This window comes from Panicum hallii, chromosome 1, assembly GCF_002211085.1.
Source record: "Panicum hallii strain FIL2 chromosome 1, PHallii_v3.1, whole genome shotgun sequence".
In the NCBI taxonomy this organism is placed as follows: Eukaryota; Viridiplantae; Streptophyta; class Magnoliopsida; order Poales; family Poaceae; genus Panicum; species Panicum hallii.
In genome coordinates, this window is record NC_038042.1 from 24158763 (window position 1) to 24179346 (window position 20584).

Sequence of the window (20584 nt, forward strand, 5' to 3'; positions counted from 1 at the left end):
CTCTGCAGCTAGTACTTGCCGAGGACGAGGGGGAACAATTCACACCAGCGGGTGTAGAACGTAGATGTGACGTCGAGGACGAGCAGCATGACGGCGCTGATGTTCTGGACAGCCATCGCCTGAGCATGCAGATTGAGGAGGGCTGCAGCCTTGTGCTGAAGAAGGATGTCGCAGTCAGGGGCTTCAGAGGTGACGGAGAAGTCATTGCCGTCGCCGCTTGTGCCGCTGTTGCAGCCGTCGCCATCAGCTACCACGGGCGCGCCAGCCGCATTGCGCTCGGGTGCTACGATCCAGGGCTGCGCGAACGTGGGCCTCAGCCGCATCGCGCTCCTTGGCCGCATCTGCGGCCTAGCGTTCGGTGTTGACTTCGCGGAGGAGTGCAGGATCGCGGGCGGCCTGGACCTCCTTTGCGCGCTGCTCGTCGGCAAGTCGAGCCTCTTCGGCACACTGAAGGGCCGCAGGATCAAGGGGGGAAGCACCTGGACCTGCGCCAGGGGCAGCCATGGGTGTGCCGGCGCGTCGGAGAGGACGTGCTTGCATCGAGGAGGCAGCGCGCGAGGAGGCGCGTGCAGGGGAAACAACGCCAGGAGGGGGGCGTGCTAGGGTGCGGAAGCTTGAGCCCTAGGAGAGGTAACCTAGACTCGTGATACCATGAAAGCAATTAGGGTTGCGTGGAATATTAGGTTGATTGACTGAGAGATAGATGTACAATTATATAGGGGTGAGGAGATGGTGGGGTTTATAGAAATAGACCCAAACACGATCTCCTCCTTTCTCTAACCATATCAAGCTAGGGTCGGCCAGCTGCTAAGGAAGCCAGGGCGCAGGCCAACTCATACACGCATACATGCCTTTCTACCACATGCATCCATATATGGCAAAGGGAGATTAAAGGGAAGGGGTGGATGAAACAGACTAATAGTTCAGACCTGGGAAAGGCAGCCGCTTGACGTAAGGGGATGAACAAGATATCAGTGGGGTAATTTCTCCAACTGATTCATAAAGAGATGATTGAAACACGACCCACTGGATTATTAAGTCCAAAAGCCCATTTGCACCAGGCGAGACCGAAAGCGAAGCCTTCTGGTGGTGTCAAAATGTTGGGACATATCTGGAGATGCTCCCTCAAAGATGCAATTTCTTCCAGTGCTTCCAGATTGTCCAGGTGGTCAGGATGATCAGGGAATTGAAGCCTGTCCTTCGTTCCTTGAGGATCCTTTCTTCATAATAGCTCCACCAATTTCCTATGTGGCTATCAGAAGGCTGTAGGTACGCCTGATAAAACCCGACTCAATTGAGAATGGAGAACCAAACCTGACGGAAGAAAACTCATCCAGTGATAGGATGTTGAACCGTTTCCAGCTCTTGAACGCAGAGCTAACATTATGCAGGGGGTGGTAGCCCTCATCAAGGCAATTGGTCTGCAGTCCAGAACAATATTTTTCTCGAACGGCGCAGGATGACTGCGTGTCATTTCATTTAAGATAGAAGAAAGGAATGAGTACAGAGGTTAGACCACTAGGTCGACTCTTACAAAAAACAACCCATGACCACACCCCCAGGACCTAAGGTGCTGGGGGCAGCGACCTATCGAGGAGCTCTTTGAGCTTGGATGCTCCTGCCATGCACCAAAGAACACACTCACTAGACTCTGTCTGGAGGAGCAACTGAACACTTGGTGGAGCACCCTCGAACACGCAAGCATTGTGGTGCTTCCAGACCTCCAATGTGACCAGGATGATGAGGGAGTTCAGAACCTTGCCACGATCTTTAGGCACTGATTTGATAGTGGTGCTCCACCATGCCGAAAAACTGGTCCTCGAGGTGGCAGGTCCGGCAATGACCAGATTCAGGTGTTGAGAGATTGGCAACCAGCATTGCCGGGTGAACACACAGGTGAGAAGGAGATGCTGGGCTGTTTCCTGTTCCTGGTCGCAAAGCGGGCAAGCAGCTTGGTGAGGCAGACCCCGCTTGGCGAGGCAATCAGCAGTCCAAATGCGTTGCTTGATGGCTAACCAAAGGAAGAATTTTCAGCGCAAAGGAGCCCAGCTCTTCCAGATTCGCCTCCAGGGTGGAAATCTGATGGAGCCGACAAAGCAGGCTGCATAAGCTGTCTTGCTGCTATAAGAACCTGACTGACTGAATTTCCACCGGAACTGATCAGGTACGCCCTGCTGTAGAATTACCCTGTAGATACTCCTTCAAGACCTGAACTGATAAAGCTCCTCTGATGTCACGAACCCATCCTCTATTCTGTGCTTGAGCTACTGTCCTTGACTTACTCACCCTTTTTGGCACAGCTCTGAATAAATTGGGGGCTAATTCAGCCAGTGTTCCTCCATTGAGCCACCGGTCTGTCCAAAATAGGATGGATTCGCCGTCGCTGAGCACTACACCGACTGCCATATCAAAAAGAGCTTTTGCTTTTGCCGGTACTTGGATCGGGAGACCAGCCCAAGGTCTCTTAGGGTCAGTTTTTTGTGTCCAAGCCACCGGATCCGTAAGGCCCACCCAAAAACTTCCAGATTATGAATTCCCAGACCACCATATTCAGGAGGCCGCTGAACCTTGTCCATGAGACAAGACAGTTACCGCCATTAGCTTTTTCCTAACCCTTCCAGAGGAAACCCAGGCGTTTTTTGTCAATTGCTTTAATAACCCATCTCGGGAGATCCAACGCAATCATCGTATAAGTGGAAGTGGCTGTCAATACTACTCGAGTGAACACCAGCTGGCCAGCCCTATTCATAAGGGAGGCCTTCCATCCCGGCAGGTGATCCGCCACTTTGTCAATGAGAGGGGGTAGCGCTTCCTTGCTGGGTTTCCTAATGGTAAGAGGTAGCCCATGATATTGGCAAGGAAAATTTTTTATTGAACAAGCCAAATGCTCTGTCGTGCACTGCAAGTCCTCCTCGGAGCAGTGAATTGGAGAAGCAAAACTTTTGGACAGATTGGTGTGGAGCTCCGAGGCTTGCCCAAATGAATCGAGTAAAAACTTCATGACTTGGAGATCATTGCTGGTGGTGCGTAGAAAGATCACTGCATCATCAGCATAGAAGGAGGCCTGGTGTGTGACTTGCTGAACCGCTAGGGGCTGCAGAAGTAGCAGTTGGATAGCAACCTTGATCTATGAATTCAGCACATCCATTACTAGAATGAAAAACATTGGGGAGAGGGGATCCCCTTGTCGAAGACCACGATGGTGATAAATGACATCACTCGGCATCCCATTAACCAAAATCTGTGTAAATGAGGTAGAGAGGACCAAGCAGAGCAGATTGCACCACCTCTAGCCGAATCCAAGTGCTTCAGAACCTCAATCTGGAAAGGCCAAGAGACTAAATCAAAAGCTTTGGAGATATCCAGTTTGAGAAGGATGTGAGCTTTCTTGCTATGTAAGGCCGCCTGAGCTCGTCTTCATGCTGCGAGATGCTAGCAGAGCGGTTGATGATGCACCGCGGCCTACCACTCAGGGCTGCACGACCACCGCCACCAGAGAGTAGAGGGGAGGTCTCGCCGGAGGCCTTGCCAGAGCCGGAGGACGAGGGCTGCCCCCCGCGGAGCGCCGCCGGCAGACCCACGCCGCCCACGCTTGTGGCTACGGCACTTACGACAACCGCTGCGACCACCGCGAACTCCCCTGCCTCCGTCAGACCCGCCATGGAAGTCTAGGGGGGTTGGGAAAGACGTGGTGTCGCCGCCGGCCGCCAAGCAAGGCGCCTCCTAGGGAGAGGTTCCGCCTCGCGGGGATGGTCGCCTCCGGCAGGCGTACGACCGGTGACCAACCTCACAACAGTGGAAGCAGTGAGGCCCGGAGCGACATTCCACCACGCGGTGGCGCGGCGAGAAGCAATTGAAGCACCTGCTCCGGAGGTCTGTTGGGACCGGTCGACGTGGCGAGTGCTCAAGTTGCTTACGCTCCCTGCGAGCTCCACGGCTCAGAACCTCCATCCAGCCATCGGCGTCAGGCCTCTGAACCACCGGCGGCGCCCGGCAGCCCATAGGGCGCGGCACGGAATGGGACGCGTCGGACGCGACCATGTAGGCAGCTGATGATGGAACCGCGCTGCGAGGCAGAGCCACCGGCGAGGAAGCCGCCCAACGAGGTAGAATGGCCGGTGAAGGAGCCACAGGTTGGGAAGCGCCGTGGAAGAGGGCAGACTTGAAGGAGATAGGGGCAGCCTCGACGGAGCTACCCGAGGACGGCGACTCGTCACTCCACCGCTGGGCCTTGGAGTGCCCAGCGCGCACCGCCGGGGAGAAAGGGGAGCGGGAGGAGGATCCCGACGCAGGGTTTGGGGTGGAGGCCGGGCAGGGAGGAGCCATGGCCATGGGGGTGGCTGCTGTGGCCAGAGTGGACAACGGCGGGAGGCTGGTGGGAGGGGGAGGGGAGGGGAAGGGGCGACGCGAGTCATCTCCTCAACTATCATTCCTGCCCTGTCCGTCCGGAACAATTTTACAAGGCGAGACATAGGAAGAGTTTTTACCTTTGATGTGCCCACTGTTTCCGCACTCGCTCTCAGGGTTCAAGGCCGGTACTGCCAGTTAATATCTTATTGCATGCTGACTGCTGTGGCAGAGACATATTGTCCCACACCTGCGAATATTCAAGTGCTGCTTGGATAGACAGCAAATCTAAGGAACTGAGCCTAGTTTGGTGGGAGCTGCAGGTGTACACCCCTGCCAACCAGGTTGAGTCCTCTTTGACTCAAATTTGGGTGGCTATTACTTACAATGACACCTAGTGCCACATAGATTGGTCGAGTTTTTTCTTTCTAGATGGCGATCCTTTGATTTCTTTGGTCCAGCTATTGTCAGTTAGCCCCTCAGCCAACATGTGATGGTTGAGCATACTCTCTCCAACTGCTGCCACTAGATTGAAACAAGGTCCGTGAGCGATTCCCCTTTAAGCTGTATGTCCAAAGTAAGCTTTGACTGTATCATTAAAATGTATGTGAATGATGTCCAGGGTCTACCCGGCTGAAATTGTGTAACCACAACTACTACAAATGAATACACACAAAAGTGTTTCATGATCATGTATTCCCAAACCAGCCAGCTCAGTGTCTCGATAAACCTTTGCCCAGGCGACACACATGTGCTTTGCATCGGCTTTCTCATTCCTCAAAATAGCCCTTCTGGCCTTGTCAGTGTCCTTGATTGCCCACTTGGGGGTGCCAATGCTATAGGATAATAAATGGGGATAACGCTCACAATGTATGTTACCTGTTTTTTCATTGTTATTATTTTGTGCATATTCTGGTTCAAGTAGTGTGGGTCATCCCTGGCTTATTTCTTTGAGTGATTCCATACTGCAGGCGACCTACCTGGCTACAACCTCACCTTCTGGAGGCCACAAGCTCCCTCAAATTATGTGATTTTGGGTGATTGTGTGTCCTCGAGGTAAATTTGTCCCCTCAGATCCATCATGATTGTGAAGTTATTTACTTTCTTTAAGTATTCTTTGAGTTTTGGTTACAGTAACAGTTCTGTCTAAGTCTTGGTTTTATGTTTAAGATACAAGTTAATAAAGCTGGCATCTGACTGTAACTTAACGCATTACTGATAGGTAATATTAGGATTAAGCAATGAGGTTTGTAATAACCTGTTGCCGATGGCTTACATTTTTCCATTCTGTCTACGTTGATCTCTACAGCTTCACTCTGGAAGTAACTGATCTTCACAATTTCTAACATGAACCTGATATTTTGAAGAAGTGTTGAGTATATTTATAGAACTAGAGAGTAATTGGCAAACTATCGCAAACTACGGATTTGGTGTGTCAATATTTACACATTTCATTCAACTACATATTTAGGGAAAATGTGTCAACGCATCCCAAAAATATAGATTTGATGTATCAACTTTTGCAAAATTATAGATTTTTGCTGGTTAATCCTGCAGTTTCTTCTGATACATAACAGTGTATCTGTAATGTTAATAGTTTCAGCAGTTTTGTTATGCAACAATTAAATATGTATTTGCAATATTTGACTTGTTAAACCTGCTGTATTTTGATAGTTTTGAACATACTTAGTTAAGCGAAACTTACTTGTAACTTATGCAAGAAAAGATGCAAACTGCAATGGACTTATTTACAAAAGAAATAAGATAAAGTTCTGCTCCTCTTACCTTTATTTCCAGCAGTTTTCTGGATATTTAAAACTTCATTATATTGCTTCTGCTGAAACCGGTATCTTGCATCTTCACAGGTCTGTGCCACCATCTCAGGTCGTGGTTGCTGTAAGTAATACTTATGGCCGTGTACGGAAACCTCTTGGATTTAGGCTTCTTCATGTATTGCCTGGTTCGCTAGATCTCATTGATTCTCCTCAGTCAACTGAAGAAAACGAGTGTTCCATCTGGATTCCGGTGCCACCACCTGGATATTTAGCTCTAGGATGTGTGGTAAATATTGGAAGGCTACCACCTTCTAATCATGTAGTGTACTGCCTTCGTTCAGATCTAGTGACTTCTGCAACATTTTCAGATTGTATACACACTATCTCATCTGCTGCTGGGTATGAAATCATTATCTTTTTTCTCGTTTGACTTGCCATTTTGTGCATTGTGGTCATTTTTCTTTCTTTTTTATGCAAAGAGTCTATGAAGTAACCAACAAAGTGTGAATGGTTCACTTGTTTTAATTTCTTTAGCAGAATAATCTCTGGATTTAGCATTTGGCGTGTGGACAATGTGATTGCTTCATTCTACGCACATGCTTCTACAGAACAACCCACTAGAACAGAAGCCCTTGATTTGCACCATGTTCTTCTTAGGAATCCAAATTGCTATATTGTTAAAGATCTAAATGCAGATTCATCTGTTGAAAATGACCAGTCTTCTGATCAATTAACTCACCACCTCAAGAGTACGTCTGGATGGGATGTGCTTCGCACCTTGTCAAGACCAAGTAGCTATTGTGTGTCTACTCCACACTTTGAAAGAATATGGTGGGATAAAGGCAGTGATACAAAGAAGCCATTTTCTATATGGAGGCCATTACCTCGTTTTGGCTTTGCTTCAGTTGGTGACTGTGTAACTGAAGGGTAATGGTTTATTTACATTCACAAACGCTAAATACTATTATTTGTGATAGTTATTGACATGCCCCTGCCTCTTTCAGGTTTGAACCGCCTACTCTTGGCATTCTGTTTAAATGTGACACGGCTGTTTCTGAGAGGCCTGTACAGTTTACTAGAGTGGCACAAATTGATAGAAAAGGCCTGGATGAAATATTCTTCTGGTATCCAGTGCCGCCTCCTGGATATGCTTCCCTAGGATGTATAGTGACCAAAACAGATGAAATGCCAAGCAAGGACTCCATTTGCTGCCCTAAATCGAGTTTAGTTAGCCAAGCGAATATCGCAGAGGATCCTATCACCCGGTCTTCTAGCTCAAAGGGTCCTAACTGCTGGAGCATTTGGAAAATTGAAAATCAGGTAATCCTTCATGCTTACCCGCATTTCTTGTAGATACTGTTTCAGCTCGTGCCATTGAGTCAATGTTCTTTTGGTTTATAGGGATGTACTTTCCTTGCAAGGCCTGATGTGAAAAAACCATCGGCACGACTGGCATACCGTATTGCTGATCATGCGAAGCCCAAGGCACGTGAAAATATTACTGCTGAGTTGAAGCTGGGATGTTTGTCAGTCAGCATCCTTGACAGCTCTTGTGGAATGGTGTGTATGCCTGCTAAACTATGACCCTCTATTAGGAATTCAAAAGTTTAATATTCTAAAAAATGTTTCTATTTAGTATTTACAGATCAACTAATATTTCAAATTTTTAGGTCACGCCACTTTTTGACACTACAATCGCAAATATAAATCTTGCAACACATGGAAGATTTGAAACAATGAACGCTGTATTGATCTGTTCTATTGCTGCATCCACATTCAATAGACACTTGGAGGCATGGGAACCCTTAATTGAGCCATTTGATGGGATATTCAAGTGAGCCCTGCTTAATCATTTTGCATCTATTTTGACAAAATGTACTGTTCTCTTCTAGAATTATGAGCAGGAACCTTAACATTATTCTACCATCATTGAAGGTTTGAAACATATGATACCAGCGAGCACCCTCCTTCAAAAGTTGGTAAGAGGATTCGTGTTGCCGCAACAAGTCCTCTAAATGCCAACCTGAGCTCTGCAAATCTTGAGCTTCTTATAGAAACTTTAGTTTCATGGAGAAGACAGATTGATCTAGAAAAAGATTCATCAATGAAAAATGGGGTATGACCTTATACTTTCTACTATTAGATCCTTCCTGATTTGCGTATATTTTATGGATTGATTATGTGCATATCCACTTTACAGGACACTGTCGGAGATATGAAAAAAGCTGAAGATTCTTCCTGCTCTGCATTGAATGAAGAGGATTACCAGAGAGTAGTTTTCGAGAACAAATTAGGATGTGATGTTTATCTTAAGAAATTGGAAGACACTGAAAACATTATTGAGCTCTTACAGCATGAGAGTAAAGTTTCACTGTTGATGCCACCTCCCAGGTTTTCTGATAAACTAAATGTATTATCCAATTCTACAGAATCAAGATATTATGTTGTCATACAGATCTTTGAGTCCAAGGTAGTATTTGAACTTCATGTGTCCTGCACTCCACACTTTTCTTTATGAAGCTTACAGTTTATCTTTTTCTCCACGTCAGGGCTTGCCTATCATAGATGATGGCAATGGTCATAGCTATTTCTGTGCTTTACGCTTACTTATAGGAAGTAATGCTTCTGATCAGCACAAAGTATTCCCACAGAGTGCCAGGACAAGATGTGTAAAACCTGTGAGAACTAGTGAGTTACGGACTCATTATGCTAAGTGGAATGAGCATTTTATATTTGAAGTTCCAGAACAGGTAACTGTCAATCTGGTCTTTTCTTGTCCTTTCAATGTTTTAGTGCAGTTGGCATCTTTATTTCTTTCGCAACATGTTACGTGATACAGTGATAAGCTTTATAATAAATGAATAACTGATGCCATTTTTATTTTTTTGACCGAACTGTAAGTATATGTCCTTATTGATACATATGGGATTTAGTGTGCCTAGATTTTTTCCATTTTCTTTTGCAACATAGTGTACCTAATTTCAGATGTATTCCCCTATCTATTTCTTCTTGAACGTTATTGACACTGCATTAATCCTAGTGATATACTTTGCAGGCGTCAGCTAATTTAGAGATTGAGGTAACAAATCTTGCATCAAAAACTGGGAAAGGTAATTTCTGGAGCTATAACTTAAAATCTGTTCACCAGTTGTCTTGATTTTTTTTTCTTTAGAGCAATTCATTACATGCCAGTGTATGCTGTCTTTATCCCTCATATGCCACCCGTTTTCTCACTGGTATATGTTATAGGCCCACCTATCAGTAATCTTTTTTGCCCTGAATATGTAGGAGAGCTGTGCGTCATTGCATTAAGAGAGGAAAAAAAGGCCAAAATAGCCAGACAACACACACCCATCAGTGATATAACTCAAAATATAGGCCCACCTATCAGTGATATAACTCAAATTTATTTTGAGGGAATTGGATCCCCAAATTTCAGTGGGATTTACCATCATTAAGGTTGTGTTTGGTTGATGGATGGATGGGGTGGGGATAGAGCAACTCTGTTCCTACTGGTGTTTGGTTGAGGGATGGTGGGATAGAGTTGCTCCCAGAGGGGACTTCCAGGATGAGCTCATCCAGGAAAAAGAGTTGGATGAGCTCATCCCAGTTGCAAGGCGTCAGCTCCCTTCTGCACCCTCCGCTCCTCCGATCCACACTCATGTGTGCAGGCGCCCCTCCGACTAAGCGAGGTGCAAGCAGGGGCGGGCAGGGCTGAGGCGACCCGTGAGCAGGAGCGGGTGGCAAGCCGGAGGAGGGTTGAGGTCCTCTGCTCGTCCAGTGCCACAGCCCTTTTGCATCCCCTCTGCATCGGTATCTCCTCTCTGCTTCTTGGGTCCACATCCGTGAGCAGAAGCAGAGTGCTTTCTCTGCTGCTATCCCGGCCGGTGCCGGTGGCTTGGCTTGGAGGCTGATTGGTTCAGTTGAGAGAGGGAAGAGAGAAAGTAGTGCTGGCTGCTGCTTTTTGCTTCAGAGAAGGAAGATCCGGCAGGCAAGAAAAAAGCTATTCCCTAGCTAGCTGCTGCTGGCGATTGGAGGAAGGAGAGCTGCTGGCGGAAGAGATTGATGGTAGCTGGTCATGCTCAGTGGAGAGAAGCAGCAAGGAATCCATGGTCACGTGGTGGATTGGAGAGGGGAGCAGCCTGTTGCTTGGATTTGGAGCAGGTGGGAGAGATTGATGGGGCTTGGAGTAGCTGCTGTTACTTGGATTCCATGACCGACAGGTGGAGCCCACCATAACAGTGTCTAACTGAGCTGTTATCTCATCCTTCCCCGTCCCTCCAACTAAACATAAAAGGGAGCCCTTCCATCCCTCCAACCCAACACAAAGCTGGAACCATCCCATCCCTAAAACTAGGGATGGATTCATCCCATCCTACTTCACTCTCCAACCAAACGCTACCTTACAGTCCTGTTAAATCCCTATGCAATTTCAATTGGAACATGTATATTTTGCTCTTTGTTAGGACTTGAAAATGAAATGTTTATTCCACTTTGATGCGTTTATATAGGTATTATAAGATTTGCAATGTTTGTTGTTGCCATTTCTTCTTTATTAGCCATTCTAGACCAAGCCTTTTAGTAAGGACCGTGTGATGCTTCTATTATGTTAGTTCCTCATAGACAAACTTGGGGTTTGAGATCCAAGATAAGACCGGATAAGTATCACGGAGTACCTTATCTTTTATTATCTGTTGTCTGTATGGCTGGAACCATAAGCGTTCACTATTTTAGAGGAAAAGAAAATGTATCCGGCCTCTATGACCGCACACAGACAAACCATAAGTATTCATGAGAGCTTTTTGTAATCACCTCTGCTAGGGTACTTGAAGCTATTGAAAGGGACAAGGGAGGTTGAAACTTAGGTTGAAAATGACTAGAATATTAGGTAAAGAATGGAGTAATTCTTCACCTCAGCCCAGCCATAGGCCCTGGTAAACAAGATTTGAACGTTTAAACTTATATGTTACATGGAATATTTTTACAAGGAAACTGGTCAAATTAACATGGAAACTAATAATCCTCTCTAGTTTACAACTTATGTTTTATATCTGAATGTTTCTGCTAATAGAACTTAAATTTATAGGCTATTTGTATAGTTAAAATTATATTAGCCTAAGGTTCCCAGTTTTTACTGGGAATTGCTGGGTGATCTTCTCCTTGTGGGCATGATCTTGTACTTGGTTCGCACCTTAATCTATTACATACAAATGATTCACGACTCTCCTGGGTGTTCGAGGGGAAAGAAATTACTGGGAAGCACAAGATCTAACATTCTGTGCATTTCATAGTTTTAAGTTTCCACTTGATAAATAAAGTAGAATGGTGGTAACCGTTTTGACTCTTTAAGATTTGTTAACATCTTCTCTATTTCTTTTGGAAGGTGAAGTACTTGGTTCTTTGTCAATTCCAATTGGACGAGGAGCAACAATGTTGAAACGAGCTCCTTCAATGAGGATCCTTCAGCAAGCTTCTGATGTTAAACGAGTACTAACATGTCCTCTTACAAAGAAGGTAACAGTTTGTGTTTTTAGTTTTTGCTCATCCGTTTGGATAGCATATGAAATTCAAGTTGCATTATTGACTCTTCTGTTCAGCCCATTCTGAGATGAAAAGCACATTTTCAACTTGTAGGGTCAGGTACCTAATTATGAAGACAGGAAAAACTGTGGTGTTTTAGTACTCTCAAGCTGTTATGTAGAACGACCTACTCATTCAAACTTCCAGAGCTTGAAAGACAGCGTAACCCATGCAGACAGTAACTTCTGGATTGGACTTAGCCCAGATGGTCCATGGGAAAGCTTTACTTCAGCTTTGCCGGTGACAGTCCTTCCAAAATCGCTTAACAATAACCATTTTGCATTTGAGGTCAGCATGAGGAATGGAAAGAAACATGCAACCTTGAGAGGTCTTGCAGTTATTGCTAATGATGCTGACATTAAACTTGAAGTATCTTTATGTCCGGTAAACAAGCTTAATTGCTCTGTGCTGAATACTAGATCAGTGAGTTCCACCAATGCTATTGATGAAGTATTTGAAAATCAGTGGTACCGACCAATTATGGGGTGGGGACCTAACCCCTCGAGTGATCATGCAAATTACTTAAAGCAATGGAGCACAAGGAACTGCTCGTACTCATCAAAGGTTTTTTTTTTTTGATATGTTTACGAATGGAATCACTTTTTCCTAGAATTAAGAAAATAAGTATCATGATTCTCTTTTTGGTTTATATAATCTGAAAAGCTCTTAATTCATAATAATCTATTAGCTCCTAACAGAATTTATGAATCCTATTTTGAAGGTATTTTTTGAGCCTGATCTTCCATCAGGTTGGAGATGGACGTCACCATGGAAAATTGAAAAGTCAAATTTTGTAGATAATGATGGATGGGCATATAGTGCTGTTTTTCAAAACTTGAACTGGCCATCATCCTCTTGGAGATCTTCTAAATCACCACATGACTTCGTGAGGAGAAGGCGTTGGGTACGTTCGAGACAAAAATTGCAAGAACAGGGTGCGGAAATTCCTAGAAAAATACTTGCTACTGTCAGTCCTCATTCATCTACTGCGTTGCCTTGGACAGCGATGATTAGGGATATGGATCTGTGCTTGCAAGTCCGTCCGTATTCTGAAAAATCAGAGGAACCTTACAGCTGGAGCCAGGTTTGTTCACTAGGTTCTGAGAGCGTACCTAAGCAGCAGCAGCAGCAGCAGTCTTCACTTTCTAGGCCAAGCACCTTAAGCCAGTCGACAGCATCATCCGGGAATTCCTTTCTTAAGCTTGCTGAACTTGAGAAAAAAGATGTGCTTTCATATTGCCATCCTCCTGTTGGCAATGAAAGATATTTCTGGTTTAGTGTTGGAATTGATGCTTCTGTTGTTCATACAGATTTGAATGTGCCTGTTTTCGATTGGAGAATTTCTTTCAATTCAATCCTTAGACTTGAAAATAAGCTTCCGTATGAAGCTGAATATGCTATTTGGGAGGTTTCCACTAAAGGTAATATGGTTGAAAGGCAGCATGGTATGGTCCCATCAGGTGGAAGTGTATTTATCTATTCAGCAGATATACGGAAACCTATTTACCTCACGTTATTTCTCCAAAATGGTTGGATTTTAGAAAAGGTATTGTATCTATTTTCTTTACGGAACATGTTAGATATCAAACTAATGGTTCATGGCATTATAGTGTACCTAGAGTTCTGTACCACATGCATTTGAGGATCTACAGGACAAGTGATTCTCCAATCTTACATATGGGACCGAACTCCGAGGGGGTTACTCCCTCTGTGTTAAAATGTTTTTTTATCAAACATGTGTTAAAATGTTTGACACGTTGCATTTTGGACACTGCATTTAACCATTCACCTTGTTCAAAAACTTAGTGCAAATATACAAAAACAGAGTTACGCTTAAAGTATCTTCAATTATAAAAAGTCGCAAGTTAGTTTTAATATGACGGATGATCAAACATTTTGAACTGAAGTACAATAATATTTTGTTTAACTTTTTCTTTCAGGATGCTGTATTGATAATGGATTTGTTGTCCATGGAACATGTTTCTTCTTTCTGGATGGTTCAGAAACAAAGCCAAAGGTTTGGAACCTTTTGTGACATTCCTCTGTTCTTTTTTTTCTTGAACTCATAATCCTGTGTTTGATGAATAGTATTAGCACTTTCAATTTTGTGGACCCTGACAGTGTTGTGTTTCATTTGCAATATGTCGGTTGTGTACATTGCATGTACAATAAATCAGTGTTTTCAGCTAGACTGCAGCAAAACCTCACAAACTTCTCGTATCAATCATCTGAGTGTTCGCATTTTGGACTATGTGGCCATGGTTTGGCACTTCCCCAATTGTCCTATACAAACTCCTCTCTTCAGAGCATATGTAGCAGCTCACCTGGTGATATCTTTTAGAAAACCTGCATTGCTTTTAATTGATGTATCTAAAGTTTTCTTATATCCCATTCTGATTTGAGCTGTTTATAATTGATACATTAAATTCAGTTATGGGGTGGTTTGGGACATGATGAGTCAGTCCCATCAACACATTCTGCCTAGTAGAAAAATGAGGAATGGTGTTGTCTCACCTTGTTCCTGGTGCTGGGATTAGCCCATGACTAGCTTACCCTCATCAAATTACATACACCCTAATATGAATGAACTAATATGATAAGATTTTCAGTAGCATCACTAGTGTTATCCTTGGATTTGTAAGCAAAAATCTTACAATGGTACCTAGGTTGTGCAGCAAGCTCAAGCTCATCGTTGCTACTTGCCTACTGAATACGATCCACTCTGCTACCCCATTTTTCATATACATCTGCCGTTGAGCTTGTATTAGATAATGACGGGTTAATTATGCTTTCATTCTTTTGTTATATTCTTTTATTTATTTCACTAATTTTGGTGAACATTAGGAGACTACGTGTTAGTGTTGAGCATGACTTAGGAGCAAGTGATGCTGCACCAAAGACGCTGAGATTATTTGTTCCTTACTGGATAAAAAACCATTCTTCAATTCCACTATCTTACCGCATTGTGGAAGGGGAACCCACAGAAAGCTCAGATGCAGACTCACTTAGTAGACCAGAATCGCTAAGTAGAGTGGCTAAATCTTCAAAATTTTCCCTTAAGTATTCTTCGAAGTCCCTTGTCAGAAGAGGCACAATGTCGAGAAATATGCAAGTACTGGAAGTTATTGAAGATTGTGGCACAAACTATGTGATGCTATCGCCACAAGATTACTTGAACCGGTCTGCAGGTATGCGCTCTGAGTCCAGGGATAACAATTTCAGCCCAGCTCGAGTTGCAATATCTGTGGCTGTTGGTAGTTGCACACCATACAGTATAGGAGTGTCTCTTTTCGAGCTTGAGAACAAGGTATACCTTGTGTAATGTGTGTTTTGATCTATTACTTATCTTCTTGCATTATTTGATATATATGACGTCATTATTCTCCAGGAGCATGTTGACATCAAAGCATATGCTTCTGATGGCTCATATTACTGGTTCTCCGCTCAATTGAAGATGGCGTCAGATAGAACAAAGGTTTGAGTCTTTATATTCCCAAATTTGTCGAATGTTTGTGGTTTATTACATGTTCATTGGCTATACATTTTAGTCACAACTAAATGTTCTGTACACCAGTTGCATATCATTTGATGGATTTTTCAGATGTAGATGCATTAGTATGTTGTTTCGTATAACTCTCTGCTATATGAAGAGATTAGACATAAAGATTGTTTTTCTAAGCATTTCGACTCATTTGGTAATTTAGAAGTACAAATGCTGTCAACCCCTTGGAAACTGATTGCAGTGTCGACTCCATTCATCTATTGCATTGCCTATGAATGAATTTATCGGTGCTACATATTCGCAATAGGAACTCTGCGTTTTAGTCCTTGAGCTCAGTTACATATTATCTCATCAATCTCGTACTTAAGCGTTCTTATTGTTTTGTCAGGTAAAACCAAGTCAAATAGTTTGAGTGTTCATTCTGGTCCTTCTACTGGCATAGCCTGATAGGCTACTTAATATCCAAAACACGAATTGAATTTTGTAATAGATTTGCTTTCTTTTTGGTTTTTGTAATCTTGTTTCATGTGTTTCGATAATTCTATTTTTACATGAGAAGGTTTATTATGGAGCGTTGTTTCAATATTGCACTATATTCTTTGGACATTTCAGAAAATAATTAGCTAATAATGCAGGTGGTAAATTTTCTACCACAAGCACTTCTTATTAATAGAATTGGGAGGAATATTTTTCTATCTGAGTATCATAATGAGACTGAGGAGCCCTTACAGCCGTACGAACCTCCAAAAGTATTTCAATGGCGCTCAGAATTCGGATGTGAACTTTTAAAGGTTATTAGCTTGAACCGGCAGTTATTTGGTTACTTGTTAATGTTATTACTCCACCATTTTTTATCTTTGTGATGCTTGCAGTTGCGGTTGGAAGGATACAAATGGAGTACACCTTTTAGCATAAATGCCAATGGAGTTATGTGTGTGCTTATGAACAGTATTACAGGAAATGATCAAACTTTTGTGAGGGTAAATGTTAGAAGCGGGACAAAAAGTTCACGCTATGAAGTTGTATTTCAGCTTGATTGCTGGTCCAGCCCATACAGGTACTGCTTTATTCATGTCAACTTCACGCCAAAATTTCTTACACTTAATTAAGCAAAATAAAATTATGTAAGCAGGGTGGAGAATCGCTCCATGTTCTTGCCTATACGGTTTCGGCAGGTCGGTGGTGACGATTATTCATGGCGTAGTCTGCCTCCAAATTCATCAGCTTCCTTTTTCTGGGAAGATCTCAGCAGAAAGCGTCTATTGGAAGTATTGGTTGATGGGACTGACCCTATGAACTCCATGACATATGACATTGATGTTGTTATGGATCACCAGCCACTGACGAATTCAAGTGCTCTTAAGAAGGCTTTACGTGTCACTGTTTTGAAGGAGGGGAAATTGCATGTTACTCAAATTAGTGATTGGCTGCCAGATAATAGAAATCGGGCACAGATAATTGAAAGGATATTATCACCAATCTTTCAGCCATCAGAGGTCGACTATGGGCAGTCATCTCCAGATCTGGATAGTGAATTTCATGTTACTTTGGAACTAATGGAGCTGGGCATTTCTGTAATTGACCATATGCCTGAGGAAGTTCTTTACCTCTCAGTGCAGCAACTATTAGTTGCATACTCATCTGGAATGGGCTCTGGAGTAAATCGGTAACAAGAATATACTCTTGGTTCTTTGCTATGCTACCTTTCTCACTTCTCAGGAATTCCCATTTGTGTATTCTCAAATATGCTCCTTTCATGGCAGGCTCAAAATGCGGATGCATTGGTTTCAAATAGACAATCAATTGCCATTTGTTCCTATGCCTGTCCTTTTCTGTCCTCAAAAGCTTGAGAATCAGTCAGAATACGTTTTCAAGTTCTCTATGACAGTGCAGACCAATAATTCTCTAGATTTTTGTGTCTATCCATATGTTGGTGTGCAGGTGATGATCATCTTTCCTTTTTAGAACACAAAAGGAAAAACCTGAGAATATAAAATTTTATTAAAATCTGTGCAAGGAGGGCACCAAAAATCTTTTGACTTTTACAGTTTTGTGGCATCATTCATCTGGCTATTTCGTTTTATATTATTTTTCTTTTATCCTTTGTAGGTTCCTGAGAGTTGTGTGTTTTTTGTTAACATACATGAACCAATCATTTGGCGCCTTCATGAGATGATTCAACACCTCAAATTTGATAGGATATATAGCAGCCAACCTTCAGCTGTTTCAGTGGACCCTATACTGAAAATTAGGTAGGTAACTGACCACATGGTGTTCCTTTATTTTTTTGTCCCCCTATTAACTAAACTGAACCTTTTCTTACAGCCTTTTGAACATCTCTGAGATTCGATTTAGAGTGTCAATGGCAATGTCCCCTAGCCAAAGGCCAAGAGGAGTTCTTGGGTTCTGGTCATCCTTGATGACTGCATTGGGGAACATGGAGCATATGCCGGTAGGACAGCTATTGATATTTTGTATCTTCATCATCTATACAAGTGTAATAGTTTCCATATGTATAAAGATGTGATTTGTCTGGACATGTACTTGCAAAAAAATCTGCACATGATACTGCTCCCTTGTCATAGTCTACCCCTTATACACTGATGTATTTTTTTTTCTCATCCAGGTGCGTATAGCTCAAAGGTACCGAGAGGAATTGTGCATGCGGCAAAGTGCACTTATGAACTCGGCTTTATCTAACATTCAAAAGGATCTTCTTAGCCAACCTCTTCAACTACTTTCCGGTGTTGACATTCTTGGTAATGCTAGTAGCGCTTTGAGTAACATGAGCAAGGGTATAGCAGCACTGTCTATGGACAAGAAATTCATTCAGGGCCGAATGAGACAGGTGCGTTTCTGGTTCCTTTTTCTTTTACTAAGCTTTTGAATGTATTTGACTTGCCAAAGTTAAGATATGTAAGAAGAATTCTCATATTATTACTTTGTTTTCTCCAGGATAGCAAAGGTGTGGAAGACTTTGGTGATGTCATAAGAGATGGAGGTGGTGCTCTTGCAAAAGGCATCTTCAGAGGTGTCACAGGCATATTGACAAAGCCCATCGAGGGTGCAAAATCTTCCGGTGTTGAGGGTTTTGTACAAGGAGTTGGAAAGGGAATAATTGGCGCAGCTGCACAACCAGTTAGCGGAGTTCTTGATCTTTTATCAAAAACTACTGAAGGTGCCAATGCGGTAAAAATGAAAATATCATCAGCTATAATGGCTGAGGAGCAATTGCTGCGTAGGCGTCTCCCTCGAGCTATTGGTGGTGATAGTTTGCTCTATCCTTATGACGAGCATAAAGCAACTGGCCAGGTAATTAGTTTTCTTTCTAGGCTAGTCTTAATTTACTATGAAAGAACCTCTCTAATCTGGTGACCTTTTGCAACTTATGTCTTATGAAGGCTATCTTGCATCTAGCTGAATGTGCTACATTCCTTGGTCAAATTGACATTTTCAAAATCCGTGGAAAGTTTGCTTCTACTGATGCTTATGAGGATCATTTTGTACTTCCTAAGGGGAAGATTTTTTTAGTTACTCACAGAAGAGTACTGTTGCTTCAGGTAAGACCAGTTTTGCTCTTGATGTGCCATTTTTTTAACTTGTTGGTCTGATTTTATTACATGCTTGCATTCTTGGTTTCAGCTACCAATGATGACTCAGCGTAAGTTCAATCCTGCAAAGGACCCTTGCTCAGTAATATGGGATGTGTTGTGGGATGATCTGGTGACGGTGGAGATGACCCATGGGAAAAAAGACCCTCCAGGATCCTTGCCTTCAAAGCTTATTTTGTACTTGAAAGCTAAACCTTCAAACTCGAAGGAAGTTGTTCGTTTGGTCAAGTGTAACCGTGGTACAGATCAAGCAACTATCATTTACTCTGCAATTGACAAAGCTTATAGATCATACGGTCCAAATTCAATAAAGGTACATTGAAGTGACTTGTGACTTTTTAAATTAAAACAACACACTTATCCATATAATGGAACAGTATGACTACAAAATGCCTGAACTTTGTTAGCATGACCGTGAGTTTGTTAGTTGCCTAGTCTATTCTGAAAGTACAGTATTTTTTTCCGTGATCTCTAGTATACTTATCTTTAGTGAGTCTCAAACTTAAGTTTATAATTTAACCATACCTGGATTTTGTACCTTTTTTACTTTACCACTGTTTCAATAACCTGACCCTTGCTCATGACATTTCAGGAATTATTGAGATGGAAGGTTCCAAGACCATACGCCCCACGCAATAATAGAGGTCGAAGTTCCCAAGACTTGACATTTGGTTAAAAGATCAAAAGATTTCCGTTATTCCAAAATTGTAGAAAATAATACACTCCTAGACTGAAGGTATGCGCACTTGAGTGCCTCTCATTGTTGATAGTATGTTGTGTCGTTTGGCTTCAAACAAAAAATAAATGTTTCCAGGCATAGTATACGAGTATGTACTGAACCGTGGTTTTTTTCTTTGCAGGTATTTTAGGTTCACGTCTTGGTTAACATAAGTGGCAGTTTGTTTACATATGTACGTTAGGGACCAGGATAGGTTTTCTGCGTTGCATGTACATAGTTTTTAGGTGGCGCTGATATGGCGATGTAAATGACGATTATATCTGTGATTAAAATTTTTCGAATACTGCAACATTTATGGCTACTGTTCTTGATTAACATTTATGCAACATTATATCTGTGATTAAAATTTCGTTTGCGATAAATTTGCAACAGAAATTTTCGTTTGAGACAGTTATTATGCTGGTTGAAGAGCAAATGCGATCACCCACTGGAACAGACAGAAATTTATCTGAATGTAAGGCTTCTTTCCATGGTAGCGGCTCGCTCTATGCCTACCTTCCCAATCTGGCAGGATAATGATGGTAACCTTGCAGATGGTCTTAAGAGCCTAGACAAACGCATCAGTTTGAGAACAGTCAGCTTTCAGCTTCCATGAATCAAACCATTAATTTGTTTAACTTGAATACACAATTTCAGTTCTTAATCGAAAGAGCCTCACTTAACTGGATTCTCTCCGTTGTGATTTGCAGTTTGACGTGCTATGATCGCTAGTTAATGATGTCCATGCCGTGCGTGCCCTACCATTTTAAAAATTGATGGTCAAAGCTTTGATTCATGGAAGCTGAAAGCTGAAAATATATAAAATAACAATACCCAGCTGCAAATTTATAAAATAAGAAAAGTTGGTGCTGGTAGAGGACGGCAAAACTTATTCGAGTGGTTCAGATCATTAGTAAGTTCGTATCTGTTGGATGTAGTCCCTGTGTTCAGTAGTGTTCAGTACTTAAGTGTCAGTCTTTTTGTTTCAGTTAGCATAGTCTGATAATTAGCAGTCTGTCTCCATCCAATCCATCCATGTGAGTACTACACA

General features: G+C 42.8%; 1 protein-coding gene across 3 annotated transcripts in view; it reads left to right on the top strand.

Moving 5' to 3' along the window:
* The window catches only part of LOC112878977, a 58178-nt gene extending 38253 nt beyond the window's left edge, over positions 1-19925 (top strand). For 2 of the 3 annotated variants that reach the window (XM_025943269.1, XM_025943272.1), the window contains 28 exons: positions 5319-5403; positions 6213-6521; positions 6657-7049; positions 7127-7442; positions 7524-7682; positions 7793-7956; positions 8058-8238; positions 8323-8592; positions 8672-8872; positions 9178-9232; positions 11506-11636; positions 11757-12266; positions 12424-13248; positions 13643-13719; positions 14547-15009; positions 15091-15177; positions 15840-15995; positions 16077-16261; positions 16337-16870; positions 16968-17145; positions 17314-17456; positions 17530-17656; positions 17831-18052; positions 18160-18516; positions 18606-18764; positions 18847-19128; positions 19408-19551; positions 19676-19925. In XM_025943269.1, coding sequence (XP_025799054.1) covers positions 5319-5403; positions 6213-6521; positions 6657-7049; positions 7127-7442; positions 7524-7682; positions 7793-7956; positions 8058-8238; positions 8323-8592; positions 8672-8872; positions 9178-9232; positions 11506-11636; positions 11757-12266; positions 12424-13248; positions 13643-13719; positions 14547-15009; positions 15091-15177; positions 15840-15995; positions 16077-16261; positions 16337-16870; positions 16968-17145; positions 17314-17456; positions 17530-17656; positions 17831-18052; positions 18160-18516; positions 18606-18764; positions 18847-19128; positions 19408-19491 — 6653 coding nt within the window. In that variant the 3' untranslated portion in view covers positions 19492-19551; positions 19676-19925. The remainder of the gene's footprint in view (positions 1-5318; positions 5404-6212; positions 6522-6656; positions 7050-7126; positions 7443-7523; positions 7683-7792; positions 7957-8057; positions 8239-8322; positions 8593-8671; positions 8873-9177; positions 9233-11505; positions 11637-11756; positions 12267-12423; positions 13249-13642; positions 13720-14546; positions 15010-15090; positions 15178-15839; positions 15996-16076; positions 16262-16336; positions 16871-16967; positions 17146-17313; positions 17457-17529; positions 17657-17830; positions 18053-18159; positions 18517-18605; positions 18765-18846; positions 19129-19407; positions 19552-19675) is intronic. The other variant, XM_025943271.1, reaches the window with a different exon arrangement.
* Positions 19926-20584: the final 659 nt, after the last annotated feature.